The 19,871-nt window shown below is 39.4% G+C and overlaps 1 protein-coding gene across 1 annotated transcript in view; it reads left to right on the top strand.

Annotated features, from left to right (window-relative positions):
- Window positions 1-19,288, top strand: part of ifih1 (interferon induced with helicase C domain 1) — a 127,775-nt gene extending 108,487 nt beyond the window's left edge. The window contains exons 9-16 of the mRNA XM_063052333.1: window positions 89-212; window positions 3,868-4,086; window positions 6,346-6,602; window positions 9,758-9,907; window positions 13,572-13,733; window positions 17,009-17,199; window positions 18,173-18,266; window positions 18,362-19,288. Of these exons, the coding sequence (XP_062908403.1) occupies window positions 89-212; window positions 3,868-4,086; window positions 6,346-6,602; window positions 9,758-9,907; window positions 13,572-13,733; window positions 17,009-17,199; window positions 18,173-18,266; window positions 18,362-18,538 (1,374 nt within the window). The 3' untranslated portion in view covers window positions 18,539-19,288. The remainder of the gene's footprint in view (window positions 1-88; window positions 213-3,867; window positions 4,087-6,345; window positions 6,603-9,757; window positions 9,908-13,571; window positions 13,734-17,008; window positions 17,200-18,172; window positions 18,267-18,361) is intronic.
- The last annotated feature ends 583 nt before the right edge of the window (window positions 19,289-19,871 follow it).

The following is a 19,871-nucleotide window of genomic DNA, read 5'->3' as shown; positions in this document are numbered from 1 at the left end:
TATTTCAAGTGTCACACTCAACAGGCACTACAAATTATGGAGAATTTATCAAGAAGTTGCAACTAATGTGACATTTGTGTATCTTAAGGATCCTTTTGGCTGCCAGATCAAAGACATGATGACGCAAATCCACAACTTTCTGAAACGAAGCGCTGATTCAGATTTTGGCACCCAGTCTTACGAGCAGTGGATTGTTCAAAAGGAGAAAACAGGTTAGATGATATACAGTTTGTGTTTGTAAGACATTTCATCAGTATAATCACTTGTGCCGTGTTTCTGGGTCCGTATGTGACTCCAGTCCGTCCTTACCCGGTCCGAGTCTATATGTGACTCCAGTCCGGGTCTATATGTGACTCCAGTCCATCCTTACCCAGCCTGGGTCTATATGTGACTCCAGTCCGTCCTTACCCGGTCCGGGTCTATATGTGACTCCAGTCCGGGTCTATATGTGACTCCAGTCCGTCCTTACCCGGTCCGGGTCTATATGTGACTCCAGTCCGGGTCGATATGTGACTCCAGTCCGTCCTTACCCGGTCCAGGTCTACATGTGACTCCAGTCTGTCCTTACCCGGTCCGGGTCTATATGTGACTCCAGTCCGTCCTTACCCGGTCCGGGTCTATATGTGACTCCAGTCTGTTCTTACTCAGTCAGGGTCTATATGTGACTCCAGTCCATTCTTAACTGGCCTGGGTCTGTATGTGGATTTTTTTAAATCAGTTGGCCATCCTTTATTTGTTTTCCTTTGAATTCCTTACTTGACATATCTATATACTACTAAAACCCTCATGCTCTGTCTGTCTGTTTGTCTGTTTGTGACCTCTAGTTAGCGCAAACGGTGCATTACAGCGGCACTTTTTTCGGCTAAATTGAATTAAAATGCGCTCACTTACAGAATGCAGGCAAAGTTCAGGGTAATATATTCGTATAAAATTGCTCATTCGCCAAAATAAACAGGCTCCCTTTTAACCTGAGACCCAATCGGCCATCATGAAAATTGGGACGCGACAGCCCAACGCATGCGCACGGCTAGCCTCAACGACGACACCTACCGGAGCAAAAGGGCAGGGCAGCTCTATTTCGCGGGGTCACATTCTGCTGATCACCATCAGCATATGCAAGATTGGGACAGATCTAACTGCCACCCATCAATAAGAGATAATTAAATCTTATTGTAATGACGTACTTTGAGACACCCATAAAATCCTTTGCTGCAGTCAAAAGACAGCAGTGATTATATCACGTCCATTTAGGAGAGTGCCAACCACATCATCAAGAATAATCAGCATCCTTTGGTGTTACTGCTTCATATCTTCTATCCAGCATTAGGGTAAAAAAAATGGTCAGCCTAATTATCCCACGTGGAAAGGGAAGGGGGGCATTATGGTCAAGAGATGATGCTAAATATCGTCGGGAAGCAGCAAAGAGAGTGAGAAAACAAGAATCAGATAAGACCAGGGCCGCACAACTCCAGGATCAAAGAGTCAGGACAAAAAAAGATGAGAGAAGAAGAGACAGAGGAGGAGAGGCATGCAGGTCTCCAGGATCAGAGACAAACAACAAACAGCAGAAGGGATGAAGAGATGGGGGATGAAAGGGTTGCATGTCTCCAGAATGACAACGAGAGGCACAAGGGTGGCAGATAAACCAGAAATAATGCCATCAAAAGTGTCCTTCGTTAAATGAGGAGCAGCTATATTTGCTTTGCTACGCATCGTTCTTCTTAAATAAACTGAGGTTCTCTACTTCATTTCCAAAGCAAAGCGATACCAATAGCATGCAGGAAAATTTAATGTTCATTCTGGCCACATCAGACTGCACTACCCTTCTCTCAAAGGGTGCCCCAACGGGTTATTTACTTCATTTTTAACCACTGTAGTTGGGTTTGTATGATGTGATTTTGCTTTAGATCGGGGTTCCCAACCTGGGGTGCATGGACCCCTTCGTTAATGGTAGGCTCCATGGCATAAAAAAAAGTTGAGTATGCATTTTAAGATTGCTGTATAAAATTAAATACATACAGGTAAACTTTGAGAAATCTAATAAAAAATAATAAAGATACCTTTGCTTTGTTATTCTATTCATGCTGAAATAGGCCTTTTATATGTCATATAGCTTGTTCTACTTGTATGTTGCCGTCCATTAGGAATCCCGAACCTAAAAGAACCTTTACTTTCTTTGTATATTTAACCAGCAAGTTTCAAACTCTTCCCATGACTCTTCCCCAGGATCTAGATGACCTGAATAAGGCGTTAGGCTAGCAACATTTGGTTCTGCCTTAATCCAATCAACCATCAACCCTCAACCATCAGGCCCTTGAACAAAAGGGGATAACTACACTCATTCTATTTCTGGTGTTCCCACAACTGATGGTCTCACTTCAAGGACTCTTTACCTTGTTATTTCATGCTCTTGTTATTTATTGATATTTATGTATATATTTGCATTTACACAGTTTTGTTCATTGATCTTGCTTACAGTTAGTGTTCAATGGATTTGCTAAGTATGCCTGCAGGAAAATGAATCTCAGGGTTGTATGTGGTGACATGTATGTACTCTGATAATAAATTTTACTTTGAATTGTTGAACTTTGAAAATAGCAGAAATAAAAGAGAAATTGCCAGAGACACTCAACAGGTCGGTTCTTTCTTGAGGAGGGAGAAAGAAAGTCAAATACTCGAACCTTTGGCAGCTGAACTGCAGAGCAAAGATATTTTTTTCCCTGCATTATCTGTTCTTAATTTCCAGCTGGATTTGTTTTAAGGACTGACTTTATTTAATGAAAGACGGCATGTTTTAGCGCTGAAAGTTCAAAAGAAATAGCTCAGGAAATTATATCGATATGCGCTGCAAGCAATCAAGAAATTGTCTCGTAGGATATTGGATGCAAGTTCAACAATAGTCATCAATAGGGAAGTGGTTAAATATTTGAAAAGGAAAGAGTTTCAGGGAATTGAGGAAAGATCAAGGAGTATTTTGATTAATGTGACAAATTATTTTAACTTAAGATAAGCAATGTGTGAAATGCACCCACAGTCAATCATAACCACTTTGTCACCCAAGACGTGCAGTCATTCAGTTGCAGGAGCCAAACAGGGAAACTAATCCTCATTGATTTTAAGAGGGTAATATCCCACATGGTAAAGCAGCAAACCAAGTTTATCTTTCACCTGTACCAGCCCCCTGTGGCCTCCTAAGATAAATTATGAAGTAATACCTTTTTCTTTTGATAAGTTAGTGCTTTCACCATTCAGTACCTGATGCCAAAGGAAGGGCTCTGTGCTCAGTTGTTTGACTTTGGAATTTAAAAATGGAATCCTAGTTATCATCAGAGCCTAAGCTGGGAAATTGCATGCAGGCTCCCCCTGAAGCAGATGGCTAATCTAGTTGGTATTCACAAATGGCAGATGGCAAATCAGAAAGCAGCCTATATTGTTCAGTATATGAACTTATGGCATTCTTGGACCCCTGTCTAACTAACACTTGATCCCCAGATGATGGACTGTCCTGCACAGCAGGTGAACTGAGCTACTCATTCAAAACAAAACTTAGCTTCACTTTGAAAAATTGAGGACATATTGAATGACTTCGTGGTTGACAGAGTTTTCAAATACTATTTGGAATAGTATGCAGTGTGAATGTAAGTGTACGTTTATAATTGTGGGACTAAGGTCTTACAGGAGAATGGGGTTGAGAGGGAAATAGATCAGCCATGATGAAATGGTGAACCAGCCTCGATGGGCCAAATGGCCTAATTCTGCTCCTATATGGTCTCATGGACGGCTACCGTTTAAGAAGTGTTTGACTAAGTTGCACTGTAAATTGATTTATAATGCAGAATTCTTTGTGCTATTAATTGACACCCTCAGGAGCAAAGACAGAGGATCGTAAGCTACGAGTCTGTGCAGAGCATTTAAGAAAATACAATGATGCTTTGATGATTAATGATACCATTCGGATGATTGATGCGTATAATTACCTCATGGACTTCTATAAAGGCGAAAGAAGGAAAAAAAACACAGAAGAGGAAGATGTACCAAAGTCAAAATTGGATGACACTGATAGATTTCTTCTTTCCTTATTTAATGGTAATGTATTTTTACATTTCAGGTTGAATTTTAACTGGCATTTCAGCCATTTTTTATGCAACATAATAACTTATAGGTCATGTGAACTCTTCCAAAATGAATGGTTTTGTAATAGGATTTATATAAAAATATCCCTTGAAGATTCAAAACATTCATTTTGGACAAAACATGCCCTAAAAGTTGTGGATCTCATCTGCTGCAGGAACTCAGTAGACTGAACATTTCATGTTTGGGTCAGAAGTTTGTATCAGTGCTGAGAGTGGAAAGATGAGAAGATCAGAAATAGCAGAACAGGCACAGTGTGAAAGGACAAGGCCTCTCCATTCTTAGTTCTGATACAGTGTTTTGACCTGCAAAGTCAGCAGTTCCTTTTCACCAGCAGATGCTGCTTGATGATTTCCTGAGTTCTCCAGCAAATTGTTTTTCTCCAGCTTCCAGCATCTGCAGTCTCCTGTGTTGTACACTGACTGATTAGTGTTCACAACTTTACGTAAACTTATCATACAGTAATTCACCATCTTCAGTCATCTCCCCAGCTGTATTTATGAGAAAGAAGGCAGAATATTGTTTTATTTTCCTTTATAAATCCCAGTGTACCAAATAACCTCAGGAAATGGTAGAGATCATTCAGAGGTAACTGCCCCTTTATTTCCAATGCTTGCTATTAACTGTCTCAAGTTGCTTGTCATTATAACACACTCTGAGAGGATTCTTAGAGTCATAGCAAGTTCAGCGCAGAAACCGACCCTTTGGCCCATCTTGACCATACCAAACCATTTAAGCTGCCTACTCCGGGAGTATAGCCTTCCGTACCCGTACCAAACATCAATCTTCTCTTAAATGTTGAAATTGAGCTCGCGTGCACCACTTTCACTGGCAGCTCATTTCACACACTCAAGACCCTCTGAGTGAAGATGTTTTCCCTTAAACTTTTCACCTTTCACTCTTAATTCATGACCTCCAGTTGTATTCCCACCCAATCTCAGTGCTTGCTTGCATTTACCCTATCTATACCCCTCATAATTTTGTACACCTCTATCAGATCTCCTCTCAGTCTTTTATGTTCCAAGGAATAAAGTCCTAACCTAGTCAATCTTTCCTTATAAGGCAGGTCCTCCAGACTTAGCAACATCCTTGTAAATTTTCTCTGTATTCTTTCAACCTTATTTACATTTTTTCCTATACATAGGTGACCAAAACTGCACACAGTACCGCAAATTAACTTTGGAGTATTGTGATCAGTTTTTGGCCCCTTGAGAAGGATGTACTGACACTGGAGAGAGTTCAAAGGAGGTTCGCGAGGATGATTCCAGGTTTGAATGGGTTGTCATATGAAGAACATTCTATGGCTCTGTGCCTGTATTCATTGGAACTCAGAAGAATAAGGGATGACCCAATTGAAACCTATCAAATGTTGAAAGGCCATGATAGAATGGATGTGGAGAGGATGCTTCCTATGGTAGGCAAGTCTAGTACCGGAATACACAGTCTCAAAATAGATGGGCATCCTTTTAGAACAGAGATGAGGAGGAGTTTCTATAGCCGAGTGGTGAATCTGTAGAATTCATTGGTCGAGGCAGCTGTGGAGGCAAAATTATTGGGTTTATTTAAGGCAGAGATTGATATATTCTTGATTGGTCAAGGCATGAAGGGATATGGGTAGAAGGCAGGAAATTGGTGCTGAGGGAAAATGGATCAGCCATGATGAAATGGTGGAGCAGACTCAGTGGGCCGATTGGCCTAATTCTGCTTCTGTATCTTATGGTCTTAGGCCTCGCCAACAGCTTATACAACTTATGATTATAACATGAAGAGGCAAGATTTACATGAGAATCAGAGTGTGATACAACATATAAAGAGTGCTTTTAGCATATACCAATACAGCTAACCAACTAATTCCATTTCCATGATTATCCTCTGTAAATCTGTTTTGCGTGTCTTGTATCACCTGAAAACTTCTGAAGATATGTTCTGCTTGCCCAAGTGCAAGCTTTTACAATATGCTTAAAAGAATGGTAGTATTAACTTTAATCTCTGGATTCTCCTAAGATTCTGTTTTTATTTCATATTCCTAGCCTTTGCTGTAGTTGACTCTTGTGTCATTGTATACCCTACGTTAATAATGTTACATATCAGCACATTGAAGGGTATATTTTATGATAATAAAGAGTTTCACTCACTTTAGGGCATTGTCCAAAATCTGAAAGCAGATGTGGGTGGTCTAACATGATAGATTTTTTCTTTAATTACCCTTTTCAGATCAACAAGCCAAACTTCAGAATCTTGCTGGAATGCCTCAGTATGAAAATGGAAATCTGACAAAACTACGAACATCTATACTTCAGGAATTCACTAAAAACCGAAATTCGAGAGGCATCGTATTTACAAAGACTCGTCAAAATGCACATGCTCTGCATGAGTGGATTGAAGAGAATGAGAAATTTAAGGATGTTGGAATTAAGGCACATTACTTAACCGGAGCTGGCAGTAACAGTCAGTTCAAGCACATGACTCAGGTATACTTTTGATTCATTATTGTATTTGTTTCTTCGCAATGATTCAGCTTCAACAACTTGTGCCTTTACGAGTATTACAAATATTATGCCTTTAACATAGCTCAGCTGTCAGCTCCACCTTACAGAAATTTAAAGAACAAATATTGATAGTAAAGTCTCAACCTGCTGCAATCAGAATCGGAATCATGTTAATTTAGCAGCAGCTGTACAAAGCAATACATAATAATAGAAGAAAGAAAATAAGTATATTAGATTAGATTATGAGAACACTCAGTCCTCTTTTATTGTCAGTTAGAAATACATACATGCATTAAGAAATGATACAATGTTTCTCTGGAGTGATATCACAGAAAACAGGATGGACCAAAGACTAACACTGACAGAACCACCTAATTATAACATATAGTTACAGCAGTGCAAAGCAATACCACAATTTGATGATGAACAGACCATGGGCACAGTAAAAAAAAATGTCTCAAAGTCCCGAATCGATCGACTCCCGAGTCCCCGATAGCAGGCGCCAAAAGGGAGAAACTCCCTGCCATAAACCTCCAGGCACCGTCAACTTGCCGATACCTTGGAAGCAGCTGACCACAGCCGACACTGAGTCCATCCATCCAAAAACTCCGAGCTTCCGACCAGCCTCTCTGATACGGCCTCCCAAGCGCCATCCTCTGCCGAGTGCCATCGACCTCTCCCCGGCCGCTGAATCACGCAAAGCCGAGGATTTCGGGGCCTTCAGCTCCGGAGATTCCGGTTACCACACAGTAGCAGCAGCAGCGAAGCGGGCATTTCAGATGTTTCCAGATGTTCCTCCGTGCTCTCACGTCTGTCTCCATCAAATCAGAATTGTGCATCGTCCCCTACTTGACAGATAACAGATATCATCACCGAAGTGGCCGCGCGCGCTGCCGTCGCGCCACCATCTTCTCCCCCCTCCCAGGAGGATTGATATTTTATATATATATATATATATTTTTTTTTTTAAATACAGGAAAATTAAATAAGCAGTGAAAATATAGGAAATTAAAAAAGTAGTGAGGTAGTGTTCATGTGTTCAATGTCCATTCAGAAATCAGATGGCAGAGGGGAAAAGGCTGTTCCTGAATCATTGAGTGTGTGTCTTTAGACGTCTGTACCTCATTTCTGATGGTAACAATGAGAAGAGGGCATGTCCTGGTCGGTGGTTGTTCTTAATGATGGATGCCGCCTTTCTGAGGTTCTGCTCCTTGAAGATAACCAGGATACTATGAATTTGCTTAACATCATAATAACTCTGCAGTGGATGCAATCTCACTGCGCCTCTGTTCAGCTTTGGAGCACCTGGACAACAGCAAGATATTTATCAAGCTGCTATTTATCGATTAAAGCTTGATGTTCAACCCCATTATCCCCTCAGTATTAATCATCAAATTTCACAAATATGTCAGCGATTAGTAAACCTGATCTGGAATATGATCCAATATTACATCACATTCTTATATGTTAAAGATCAAAGGCAACAGCAGGACAATTCTATAGTTACAATGTATCTACAATGCTTCCTCTGAATTGCATATAATTTTCAAACACTTAGAGCTTCACACCAACACTCCAGACACCCAAAATGAATGTTAATTGCCACGGACTCTGAGCTGCTTTCATGTATAAGCAGACACTTCAAGTCAATGGAGTGTTTCCTGGTTTGCAATCAACCCCAGTCCACAGCTCCAGGAACACCATTGTTCTGAGCAGCATTTTAACTTCAATCTACAAACCACATTCAGATTTGAAGATTGTTTGCTGTTGAAATTAATATTCCATAACTCCAGAATATGGCTTAACCATGGGTAAAACGTGTTTAAACCTGATAGAGTGCAGAAAAGGATTTGCAAGGATGACGTCCAGATGAGAGGGGTTGGCCAGACTAGGTCATTTTTCCATGTAGCATAGGAGAATGAGGGGCAACCTTACCAAGTTTATAAAATTATGGGGGGGGGGGTAGATAAGGTAGGTGGTGATAGTCTTACCCCAGGTGAGATTTAGGGTGAGAGGGGAAAAATTTGAAAGGGAATTGAAGAGCTCCTTCTTTTTAATGCAGAGGATGGTGAGTATATGGAATGAGTTGCTAGAGGAAGTGGTTGACTCAAGTACAATAATATCATGCCACTTGGTATGATATCTTCAATGCACAAGATGCAAAGAGGCTGCAAAGGGCTGCAGTCTCAGCCAGCTCCATCACAGGCATAAGCATAAGGGGTGATTCAAGATGGTGGCATCCATTATTAAGGATCCTCACCATCTGGGAGGTAGCCCATTTCTCATTGCTACCGTCAGGGAGGAGGTACAGGAGCATAAGGACCCACACTCAATGTCTTAGGAACAGCTTTTTCCTCTCCACCATCATATTACTGAACAGTCCATGAAGAAATGTACATTACCTTGCAGTTCCTCTTCTGCTCTATTTCTTCATTATACTTTTTATTGCAAGTTATACTAACTTAGTAATGTCTTGCACTGTACTGTCACAAAAAGTCTTACAACCTCTGTCAGTGGTAATTAAACCTTTTTCTGTTTCTGATTCAGAACCAGTTGGATAGGTGCATGCAGAGTTGGGGGTTAGAGAGCTATGGGCCAAATGCAGGAAATTGAGACTAGATACTTTGGTATGGACTTGTATCTGTGCTGTATTGCTCTATAACTGTCAAAACCAGTTAAATGATTCAGATATTGAAGAAAAATTGTTTTGACTTCAGTCCATTGTACACTGCCTCTTGAATTAATCCCATTGACTTCAATCCAATGATTATCAAAGGAAGTTAACAGCGCCCTGAATAGGAATGATCATCTGGGCAACTGATTTTGTGGGTTATGGGTTAAGGGTGAAGGGTGAAAAGTTAAAGAGGAACATGAGGGGGAAACTTCACTCAGAGTGTGGAATGAGCTGCCAGCGCAAGTGGTGCATGTGAGCTCGATCTCAATGGGTAAGGGAGGTTTGGATAGGTACGTAGGTGTGGGGGTGGGGGGGTGTGGTGTTGGTGCAGGTCGATGGGAGTAAGCCGTTTAAATAATTTAACATGGACTCTATAGACAAGTAACTCCCTGAATTTTTGTCATGTGTCAATGTATTGTCCATTTCTAATTTTTTTTTTCATTTAACTTTGCACTTTAAATAGAATGAACAGAAGGAGGTGCTCAGTAAATTCCGTGATGGAGAAATAAACCTTCTGATTGCAACAACTGTTGCAGAAGAAGGTCTGGATATCAAGGAATGTAACTTTGTAATTCGCTATGGCCTCGTCACTAATGAGATTGCCATGGTCCAAGTAAGTATAGTGCACAAAGTATAAGCGTAGTCATCCGGTTTTAGTATTTAAAAATGTATATTATTTGACTCAGTGATAACAAATACAATTTTTGTTAAGAGTTAAATAAATGGGGAAGCTGGTTAGTGCATAGGGTGTGAGTCTGCACATTTTTCTTCCGGGATCTGGTTAAAACCCATCCAAAACTGGTGGATGTATCATCATTGAGAAAAAAAATAATTAGATGGTATACATTATTATATTAATACTCACACACAAAAGGGCAAGGTGGTAAATTAAATAAAATATTAAAATGTTGTAATTAGAGGGATTCAATTCAAAATTGTGGTAAATTAGGAAAAGCTTCTCTCTACCGATTACTGGATGTCCAGCTGCTTCATGGGCAAATTAAAATGCCCAGCATTAGAAGTTACTTTGCCCAGTTTACACCATTGACATGTTCCAATAGTGCAATAACTTAGTAAAAGAAAAAAATCTGAATTACCTAATATTCTGATTAAAACTTAATAGACTTTTAAAAAATCTTGGAGCTTTTTTCTTTGAATTTGTGTCTTTGTAACCATTCTGTGGATGTAGAGACTACAGATATTCCAAGTGTTAGGCAAGACAATTAAGGACCTTTCTTGACCTCAGCACTTTAACAAAATGGATCACAACATCCTAGCCCATCTCTATTCCTGCAGCACACAGCATGAGGAACCTCCAGTATGGATTACAAGTAAAGGCAGTGCACTTTTTCCACCTTTTTACTTTCACCTCTGGAATCCCCCAAGAAACCATTTTTATTCCCCTCCCCAGATATTCAATGCTGCCCTTCGCTGTTAGTAACATCTATGGGGTCATTTTACACATAAATGCTCGTGATGTCTAGCTTTTTCCCTTCTTGATTCCTTTGAGCTAATCCATTACCTTGCAATCTAAGATGAGTCATAGCCTTCTCCTTCTCAGTGTTGAGAAAACAAATTCGCTATCTTTTCTCTCTTGTCTATGCAGTTCTGCGTCATTTTCAACCTGACTATTATATTGACATTAACCTTCTTTAAAGATCTTATGTCATTTTCAACACAGGAGAATTTTTATCTCCGGAATATTGTCCAATTCAAACCTTTCTGTTTAATTAACATTTCACAATATGTTCTTCACTCCAGATTAATCAGGTGCTTTCATTGCTTCCCCTATCCTGAATATTAGATCTGGCTTAGTTCTGAACCTCATTAAATCCCCTCATTATTTATTTGTTGAGATACAGCATAGAATAGGCAGTTCCGGCGCTTCGAGCCACACCACCCAGGAACCCCCGATTTAACCCTAGCCTAATCACAGGACAATTTACAATGACCAATTAACCTACCAACCAGTACATCTTTGGGTTACGGAGGGAAACTGGAGCACCCAGGGGAAACCCACGTGGCACAGTGAACGTATAAACTCCTTACTGGCAGCGGCAGGAAATGAACACAGGTGGCTGGTACCGTAAAGCGTTGTGCTGACCATGACGCTACCATATTGCTTGATTCACTGATTTCGACTTTAAAAACAACATATGACTGATTTGATGAAATGACCATTTAAGTTGTTTTGAACATTACCCCACCTCAACCGAGCTCAGCAGTACCTGCAACTCACGTCTGCCTTGCCCTTCCCACCCCACCTGTGGATCTGGCTGCAAAAGAAAACAACATGATTACTAGCTGAACTGCTCCCCAGTCACCCTCATCATCGTGTGGCATTTCATATGATGTAGGCAACCATGGCCTTGATCTTGATTATTCTAGGCAAGTTCTACAGAATTGCTTTGCCATCACTACCTGCTGGACGGTGTCTTTACAAGACGGGTGACCCCAGCCATTATCAATACTCTTCAGAAGTTGTCTGCCTAGCGTCTGTGGTCGCATAACCAGGACTTGCGACATGCACCAGCTGCTCATACGATCATCCACCACCTATTCCCATGGCTTCACGTGACCCTAATCAGGGGGTAAGAAGGTGCTCCACCTTACCCAAGGGTGTCCTGCAGGCTAGCGGAGGGAAGGAATGCCTTACACATCCTTTACTAGAGCCATAGCTCCACCCCGCCACCCCAGAACTACTCTCAACATTTGGCAATGACTGATCACATTTTGTTATACTTCCACTGTGTTCTCAACAGATGAAAGTGGGCTAACTGTAGAATAAGGAACACAAGAATCTACTTGAAAAGCAGTGTGAAACTCCTTCAAAGCAACCTGCAGTCAATACATTTTCTAGAGAAGCCATTTATTGTAATGCACACACACATGTTTGATAATGAGGCCCAAGGTCATTATTAGATGGGTCTGAGCCCAAATAATCTGAAATAAAGATTTTTTTTTTCTTGATAAGTTCATTGGAGTCAATCTTGCATCAAACAAATTATCCATTTTACTTTAGATATTTCAAACTATCTCTTGAGAATGATTGTAAGAAGTAGAAATAATAGAGTAGCTTTCAACTTTAGAACAGCTAGCAGATATTGATAATTGGTTGACATTCTGAAGGCCTAACTGTTAATAAGTTTAACAGGCTTCAAATATGGTTGGAGCTACCAACAATTGTGCGCTCGGGGAGGAGTTCAGACAGGCCATCCTGTTGTTCTAGATGTTTCCTGTCTAACATGACAACCCTAGAGTTGTTTTCATATCACAAAGCATCCATTTTCATTTAAGAGATTTCCATTTCCTGGAAGAATCAGGCCTTTTAACCACATCTTTCAAAACAGATCCAGCCTGCGATATAAAGATTGATCACATTTTGTTGTACTTAACGCTGCATTCTCAACAGGTGAGAGTGGGCAAACCCAAAGCCACTTTTCTCACTAAACTGTTACTTTGATGCTCTACATTTAAATTGGCTACTTACAGAATTATTATTTGAAGTAAATACCAAGGTTGATCCTTCAGTAATTCTCAAAGCAACTTTGCTGTTCATAGAGAAAAATAATCTTGGAGTTAGACTGTAAGACCTCGAAGCAGAATTAGGCCATTTGAGTCTGCTCCAGCTTATTCAGCAGAGGTTGTAATTCCTACGTCAACTCAGGAAGTACAACCTGCCTCAGGAGCTGCTGATTCAATTCTATTCAGGAATAATCCAGTCTGTTCTCTGTTCGTCCATCACTGTCTGGCTTGGATCAGCTACCAAACAAGACAAGAATAGACTCCAAAGAACCATCAGGGCTGCGGAAAGGATTATTGGTGTGAAGCTGCTCTCGATCCAGGACTTATATGCATCTAGAGTCAGGAAGCGAGCAAGCAGCATCATTGTAGATCCATCACACCCTGGACATCACCTGTTCCAACTCCTTCCTTCTGACAGGCGCTTTGGACAACTGTATGCTAGGACAAATAGGTACAAGAACAGTTTCTTTCCGTATGCCATCAGTCTTATGAACACTTGAATTTTAGTCTATTGTAAACCAAGTCCACCTGTACATACACACGTATACCTCATTGTATATAGTATTATTTGCACTATTGTTTGCTTTTTGATTCTGTACAGTGAGAACTCAGGGAAACCGGCATCAAATTCCCTGCATGTGTCCGCATACTTGGCAATAATAAAGGGTTCTGATTCTGATTCTGATTTAATATCCCTCTGAATGGCAGTAATCATATTCAATATTTTGATTTACCCTGTTGCTTGTTTAAAGGCTCGTGGCAGGGCTCGATCAGATGACAGTACTTATGCGCTTGTAGCACGTGAGGGATCAGGAGTTCTTGAACGTGAACATATAAACGTTTTCCGTGAATCCATGATGTATGAAGCGATTCAGAAAGTGCAAGAAATGCCAGAAGAGGAATACAAGAAGCAGGTAAATATAAAAGAAATATTCAATGGAACAGCATTTGGTATTAATCAAGGTAGAGGAGCAACACCTTATAATCCGTCTGGGTAGCTTCCAATCTGCTGGCTTGATATGAATTTCATCTTCTGGCAAAAAAAACTTACCTCTCCTCCCCTCTTCTTCTATTCCCCACTCTGGCCTTTGACCTTTGACCTTTTCTCACATGCCTATTACCTCCCCCGGGTCTCCTCCTCTTCCCTTTCTTCTATGGTCCATTTTCCGTGCCTTTCAGAGTCTTTATTCTTCATCCCTTTATCTTTCCAACCCACCTGGCTTCACCCATCAACATCCTGCTAGTGTTCTTCACCACCCCCCCCCCCCACCTTTTTATTCTGGCATCTTCCCTCTTAGTTTTCAGTGCTGAAAAAGGGTCTTGGCCCAAAACACCGACTGTTTATTCATTTCCAAAGATGCTGCCTAACCTGCTGAGTTCCTCCACCATTTTCTGTGAATTGATTTGGTGTTTTTTGTTTTCAGATGCATAGTTTTATAGTTTTAATCAAATTTATTTTTTAAATTTGCCATTAGTGAAATTTGTAAAATAACCCGGAAAACATAGTTTAAAATGTGCCCAAATGCGGTCACAAAATAATTGTCTGACAGTCAACCACATTGATCTAAACTTCAAAAGCAGTGTACATTGCCCCACTTCTATCGTACAGCATGTACACAGCACTACCAAGGAGGCGGTGACTTTATGCAATTGAGTTACATTTTTGGAGTGTTCACCCAGTGTTACATTAGAGGAAGAATAGTCCATCACTTCTCCACGTTTCCTGTGAAAATTCATCTGTATTGTTGTAAATTGTGGATTTAATCACTTTGTAGAAATTATTGTTTTATATCGTAATTCAAATTTCTCAAAAACATTCAAAGCATCTAGTGGTTGAAACCAGGCATATTTAATGAATGTCAACATAGAAAAAGGCTAGGGAACAGAATAACATCCCACAGGCATCAACTGTAAATCAGTTATTTGTAAAATAATCAGAACATTGTAACTCGTGATTTAATCCTCAGCTGCAGAAACAACAACCATACATAAATAGGTGTTTTGGCTGCTTTCTCCACCTACATTTTATGACTGACTTCTTTGCTTAGGGTTCAACCTCACTTTTACTTCCAGAAAAATGCTCAGCTGACGTGGCAGTCGGCAGTCAATAATCTTTATGGTTTCAAACATTACTTTTGACTTCAAAGACCAGTTTAATATCAAGGCAGATAAGATGGAGAATATAGATAGATAGATAGATATACTTTATTAATCCCGACGGAAATTTGGATTCGTTACAGCCGCACCAACCAAGAATAGAGCGTAAATATAGCAATACAAAAAACCCCAACAATCAAACACCAAAATGCAAACTATGCCAGATGGAAAATAAGTCCAGGACCAGTCTATTGGCTCAGGGTGTCTGACCCTCCACAGGAGGAGCTGCATGTTCGATGGCCACAGGCAGGAACGACCTCCCGTGCTGCCAAGTGCAGCTAAAAGTGGACAATATTTGACCTTTCTGCTTAGCACATCAATACTTCGGTCAAAATGACATATGTTACACCAGAATAACAACATTACTATCTTTTCCCGTTCCTGTCTGCACTGTAACCAAAAGTATTAAAAAAAAAATCATTGCATTCTTCATTGATTTCTTCTAGTCTGTCAAATGCTGATGAGCAAAATATTTCATAAACTCTTTCCATCTAATCTAGGTGCATTTTGTTTTGATTTGAAGACTCAGTTTGTCAACATTATATCTGTCATTGGGTTTTAAACAGAAATTTTACTATGCTCTGGAATATGCTTTTTTTTGGCACGAATATAGTGACGTAAGAATATCCTAGCATTGCATATGAAAGAATGCATCCACACTTTTGGATTCTTCCCCTTCCCTGTGTATGGATGGAAGATTATATATAGATATCAAATATGCAGTGACTATTGTAACATCAATTGTACAATATTGAACCATCAGGTATTGCCTGTAAGCAGCATGAGCTTTGCATAATGCGACAACAGGGTTAAGGTCTATTCATTGTTTTTTAAAAGGGGCAACTTTTAGGCCACCGCCAGGGAGCTTGTGGTGTGGTTTGAATATTGTTTAAAAAGATCACCCTCCCCATCTCCTCCCTGATGTCTGCTCCGCACCTGATCACCCAATTTCCCTTCCAGAGAACTGCTCAACCTGCTTCTTTTGCAGTCCCTGATGGCAGAAAGCTCCTTGTGCAGGTTTTCTCATGCATGGCCTTTTCTACCATATTCAGTGACTTGGGAGTGTGTTTGACACAATAGTGCCACTTGGAGGCTTAAATACAGCATTTATACACATTTTCAGGCCACATTACAACTTCTAGGCTTCTTATTCTGCCTGTGTATGGATCTGAATATAGGTGCAAATTGCTCAGGATTGGTCAAGGAGCAGTGCCTCAGGAAAGCAGCATCCTTGGTTAAGTACTGCCACCACCCAGGTCATTACCTATTCTCATTGTTACCATCAGGAAGCCTGAAGGCACACGCTTAGCAACTCAGAACAGCTTCTGCCCCTCTGCCATATGATTTCTAAATGGACATTGAATGCATGAACACTACATCACTACTTTCTATTTCTGTTTTTGCACTTCTTATTGTAACGTAACCATTTAATATACATACAGTACTATAATTCAGTTTCTTAATATATTTACCATGTATTGCATTGTATTGCTGCCGCAAAGTGATCAAATTTCAGGGCGTATGCTGGTAATGTTAAATCTGATTCTGATTTAACATCAGATCCCCGATGATAGGGGATTTAACATGATCCCCGATGAGGCCTCTGGTTTCCTCCTCCTGAAGTCAATAATCAGCCCCTTGGTCTTGTTGACATTGAGTGAGAGGTTGTTGTTATGATACCACTCAGCCAGATTTTCAGTCCTCCTCCTAGGTGCTGATTCATCACCGCTTTTGACAGTCAGCAAGCTTAAATATGGCATTGGAGCTGTGCTTAGTCACACAGTCATAATTGGGGCCAATTTCAAATATTGTTCTGAAACACCTTAACATTTTTCATTACAGTCAAGAATAATAGTGTACTGGAATCAGTTCATATCCAGTTTAACCATCATGTCAAGTTTCGATTCAAGCTCAGCTTCACGTTGGAATAGTCAATAATTTAATTGGAACAAATTCAGATGAAGAATTGCACAACAAATTTTTAAAACAGTTTATGTACTACATAACAATGTTTTTCTTTACTAATCATTAGATAGAAGAAAAGCAATTGCAGAACATAATGGAGCACAAAATGAAAAAGAGGAAAGATTTGGGAAAAAGACTAAAAAGTGATCCTTCTAAAGTGACTTTCCATTGTAGTACCTGTAGCAGACTTGCTTGTACAGGAAAAGATATTCAAGTAATTGAAAACATGCACCATGTGAATGTTACAGATGACTTCAAGTAAGATTTATTAAATCTTTTAATAGTTTTCCATGAATGTATAATTTTCAATTTTAAATATGTTATCTCAAAACCATTGTGAAGTCAAACACAATTTTTTAATTCTTTCCTTCATTAAATATTATACTTGATGTAAAATTTCATTCTGGCAGTGGCTATTCTTTAAATATATTTATAAATCTAGTTTGTAATTCCATACTTGTCTGGTTTAATTTCAGATTTTCTTGCTTATTCTATTTATACTGTGTAAAAGTTCTGAAATATGGTTCAATTTCAATGTAAATCAATAGTTACCTACCAAGGTCAATCAGGTTCATCATCATGATTATGTGCTGTGTCATATAGCCATGATTGTTCTTGGCAAATTTTTTTGCAGAGTTGGTTTGCCATTGCCTTCATCTGGGCTGTATCTTTGCAAGATGGGTGACCCCAGGCATTAGCAATACTCTTCAGAGATTGTCTACCTATCAGTGGTTGCATAACCAGGACTTGTGATATGTATGCACTGGCTTTGGGGGGTGGGGGTGTGGGTGTCTAAGCAAGTGCTACACCTTGCCCAAGAGTGTCCTGCAGGATCTTTGAGGAAGGAGCGCCTTACACCTCCTTTGGTAGAGACATATTTCCATCCCACCATCCTTATCAGGGTGTCATTTTTATAATAATGTAGCCATTGTGAGTCATGAAATTTTTGAATCTTAAACCCTCAGTTCAGCAACGATAAAATTCTCGCTAAAAATAGTGTTCTGTATATACTTCTTCAAACTGACTTAGAAGACAAATTCATTATTTATTGTTTGATATTAAAATATTTTGTCAAATATTTCACAAAATATTTTAATAGCAAACTTTTTAATGCTCTTATTGCTTGGCACAATTAATGTAATGTCAGCAAAGTTGTGTGCTTTGACTAAAGTGATAAAATTTATTTCTTTCAGTCTTTAATATGAATTTAATTATCCATCTGTCATTGCAGAGATTTGTATGGAGTGCGAGAAAACCAGTCCTTGCAAGAGAAATGTCTTGATTACCAAACAAATCAAGAGATTTATTGCAGGAGCTGTGGTCAGGTAAATGAAGATTTAATTTGATTTTAACAAGATTAATTGATACCTGTTTGGTTGCTCAACAAAGTCTTAACGTATTTCTGCTTATTTTATTTCAGCCTTGGGGAACAATGATGGTTCATCGTGGAGTGGATTTACCTTGCTTGTCAATCAGATATTTTGCTGTATGTATCAATGAGAAGAATTCTGAAAAAAGTACCTATAAAAAATGGAGGGAAGTTCCCTTCAGGCTACCTAATTTTGATTATGTCAAGTATGTTGAAAGCCACAGATAATATTTCTAATAGGAGTCTCTAATGCCAATTGAATATTGACACATTTTGCATCTGCTTTAAGCTAAATATTGATTAACAATTATATAAATTGTAATCAGAATAAGGAAATGTATTGGCCCCGTGGTCATTTTGATTTAATTTCCTTTCATTGCTAGCAATGCAACAAATGTTTAAAAGTCTGCATTTTCATGATACTTGTAAAATATTTCAATGCTGTAAATTGTATTGTGACTTACTTAAATATAGCACAATCAAAGGCTGAAAATGCGATCTAGAAACCATTAAAAAACTTAATGCCACTGAAGTTAATTAGACCTAAAAGTGGCGCCTACTCGGATACCCAGGCTTCACTTACTTGCAGCCAGAAGATAATGCTCACTGTTCCCAAAATAGTAGACTTGGGGTTTTATATAAAAGACTTATAAACTCCCAAGTTACCCAAGTCACCCAAGTCATGAGCAACAAAAATTTGTCTGCTTCTCGTTTAACTGAGTGATGAATGAGTGTTAGTGTCACTGGAATGAGTATCTTGTGTATGAGGATTTGGGGGAGAGTGGTGCAGGATTATAAACCTTCAGAATGAGGAGTGTCTCCCTGAGTGAGACTTATGATTGTGAAATATTGAAATTGCTTATCTAGGGGAGTAAATGATTTGTAAGGAAATATGATCATCTGCAGTTGTTTCATCTTATTCTCTGAGGATATTAATGTATCTTTTATGAGAATGAAAATTAAATATGTTGTGATTAAAAGAAGTATCTTTTTTGATGAAGTTTTGTTTTATTCTTTCTTGGAGTCAACGTGCAATGAAATATTAATGACCTCAGTTTTTTAATGAACTACATTATACCAACATCTTCAACATCTTTCATTCCCTGCTTGTTGAGGGTCAATGAATATGAAAGTAGTCACAAAGGGTAGCCAGTGTAAAATACTTTAAATTATAATCACAAAATTATATATAATTGGCACAAAGCAGTGGTTCTGAAAGCTGTACAGACATGAGACCTGTGCCAGAGATTACCAAAACTTCACTTGATCAGCTGCGTCGGTGCTGCGGTGACAAGAACAGATCAGTGTCTGGTGTCTGTGAAAAATCTTTTCACAGCATAATGTTTGGGGTCGTAAAGAAAGCTTTTGGCATATTGAGTACAGGAGATGGGATGTTATGTTGAAGTTGTATAAGGAGCTCGTGTTGAAGTATTGTGTGCATTCTTGGGTCACCTATCAAAATGGAAAGATGTAAATAAGATTAAAAGATTGCGGAGAAAATTTATAAGAATGTTGCCAGTCTGGAGGACCTGAGTTATAAGGAAAGACTGAATATGTTAGG

Source organism: Mobula hypostoma, chromosome 6 (genome assembly GCF_963921235.1).
Source record: "Mobula hypostoma chromosome 6, sMobHyp1.1, whole genome shotgun sequence".
NCBI classification, from domain to species: domain Eukaryota; kingdom Metazoa; phylum Chordata; class Chondrichthyes; order Myliobatiformes; family Myliobatidae; genus Mobula; species Mobula hypostoma.
Note: the sequence above shows the minus strand (reverse complement) of the source record. Positions and strands in the feature narration are given on the sequence as shown.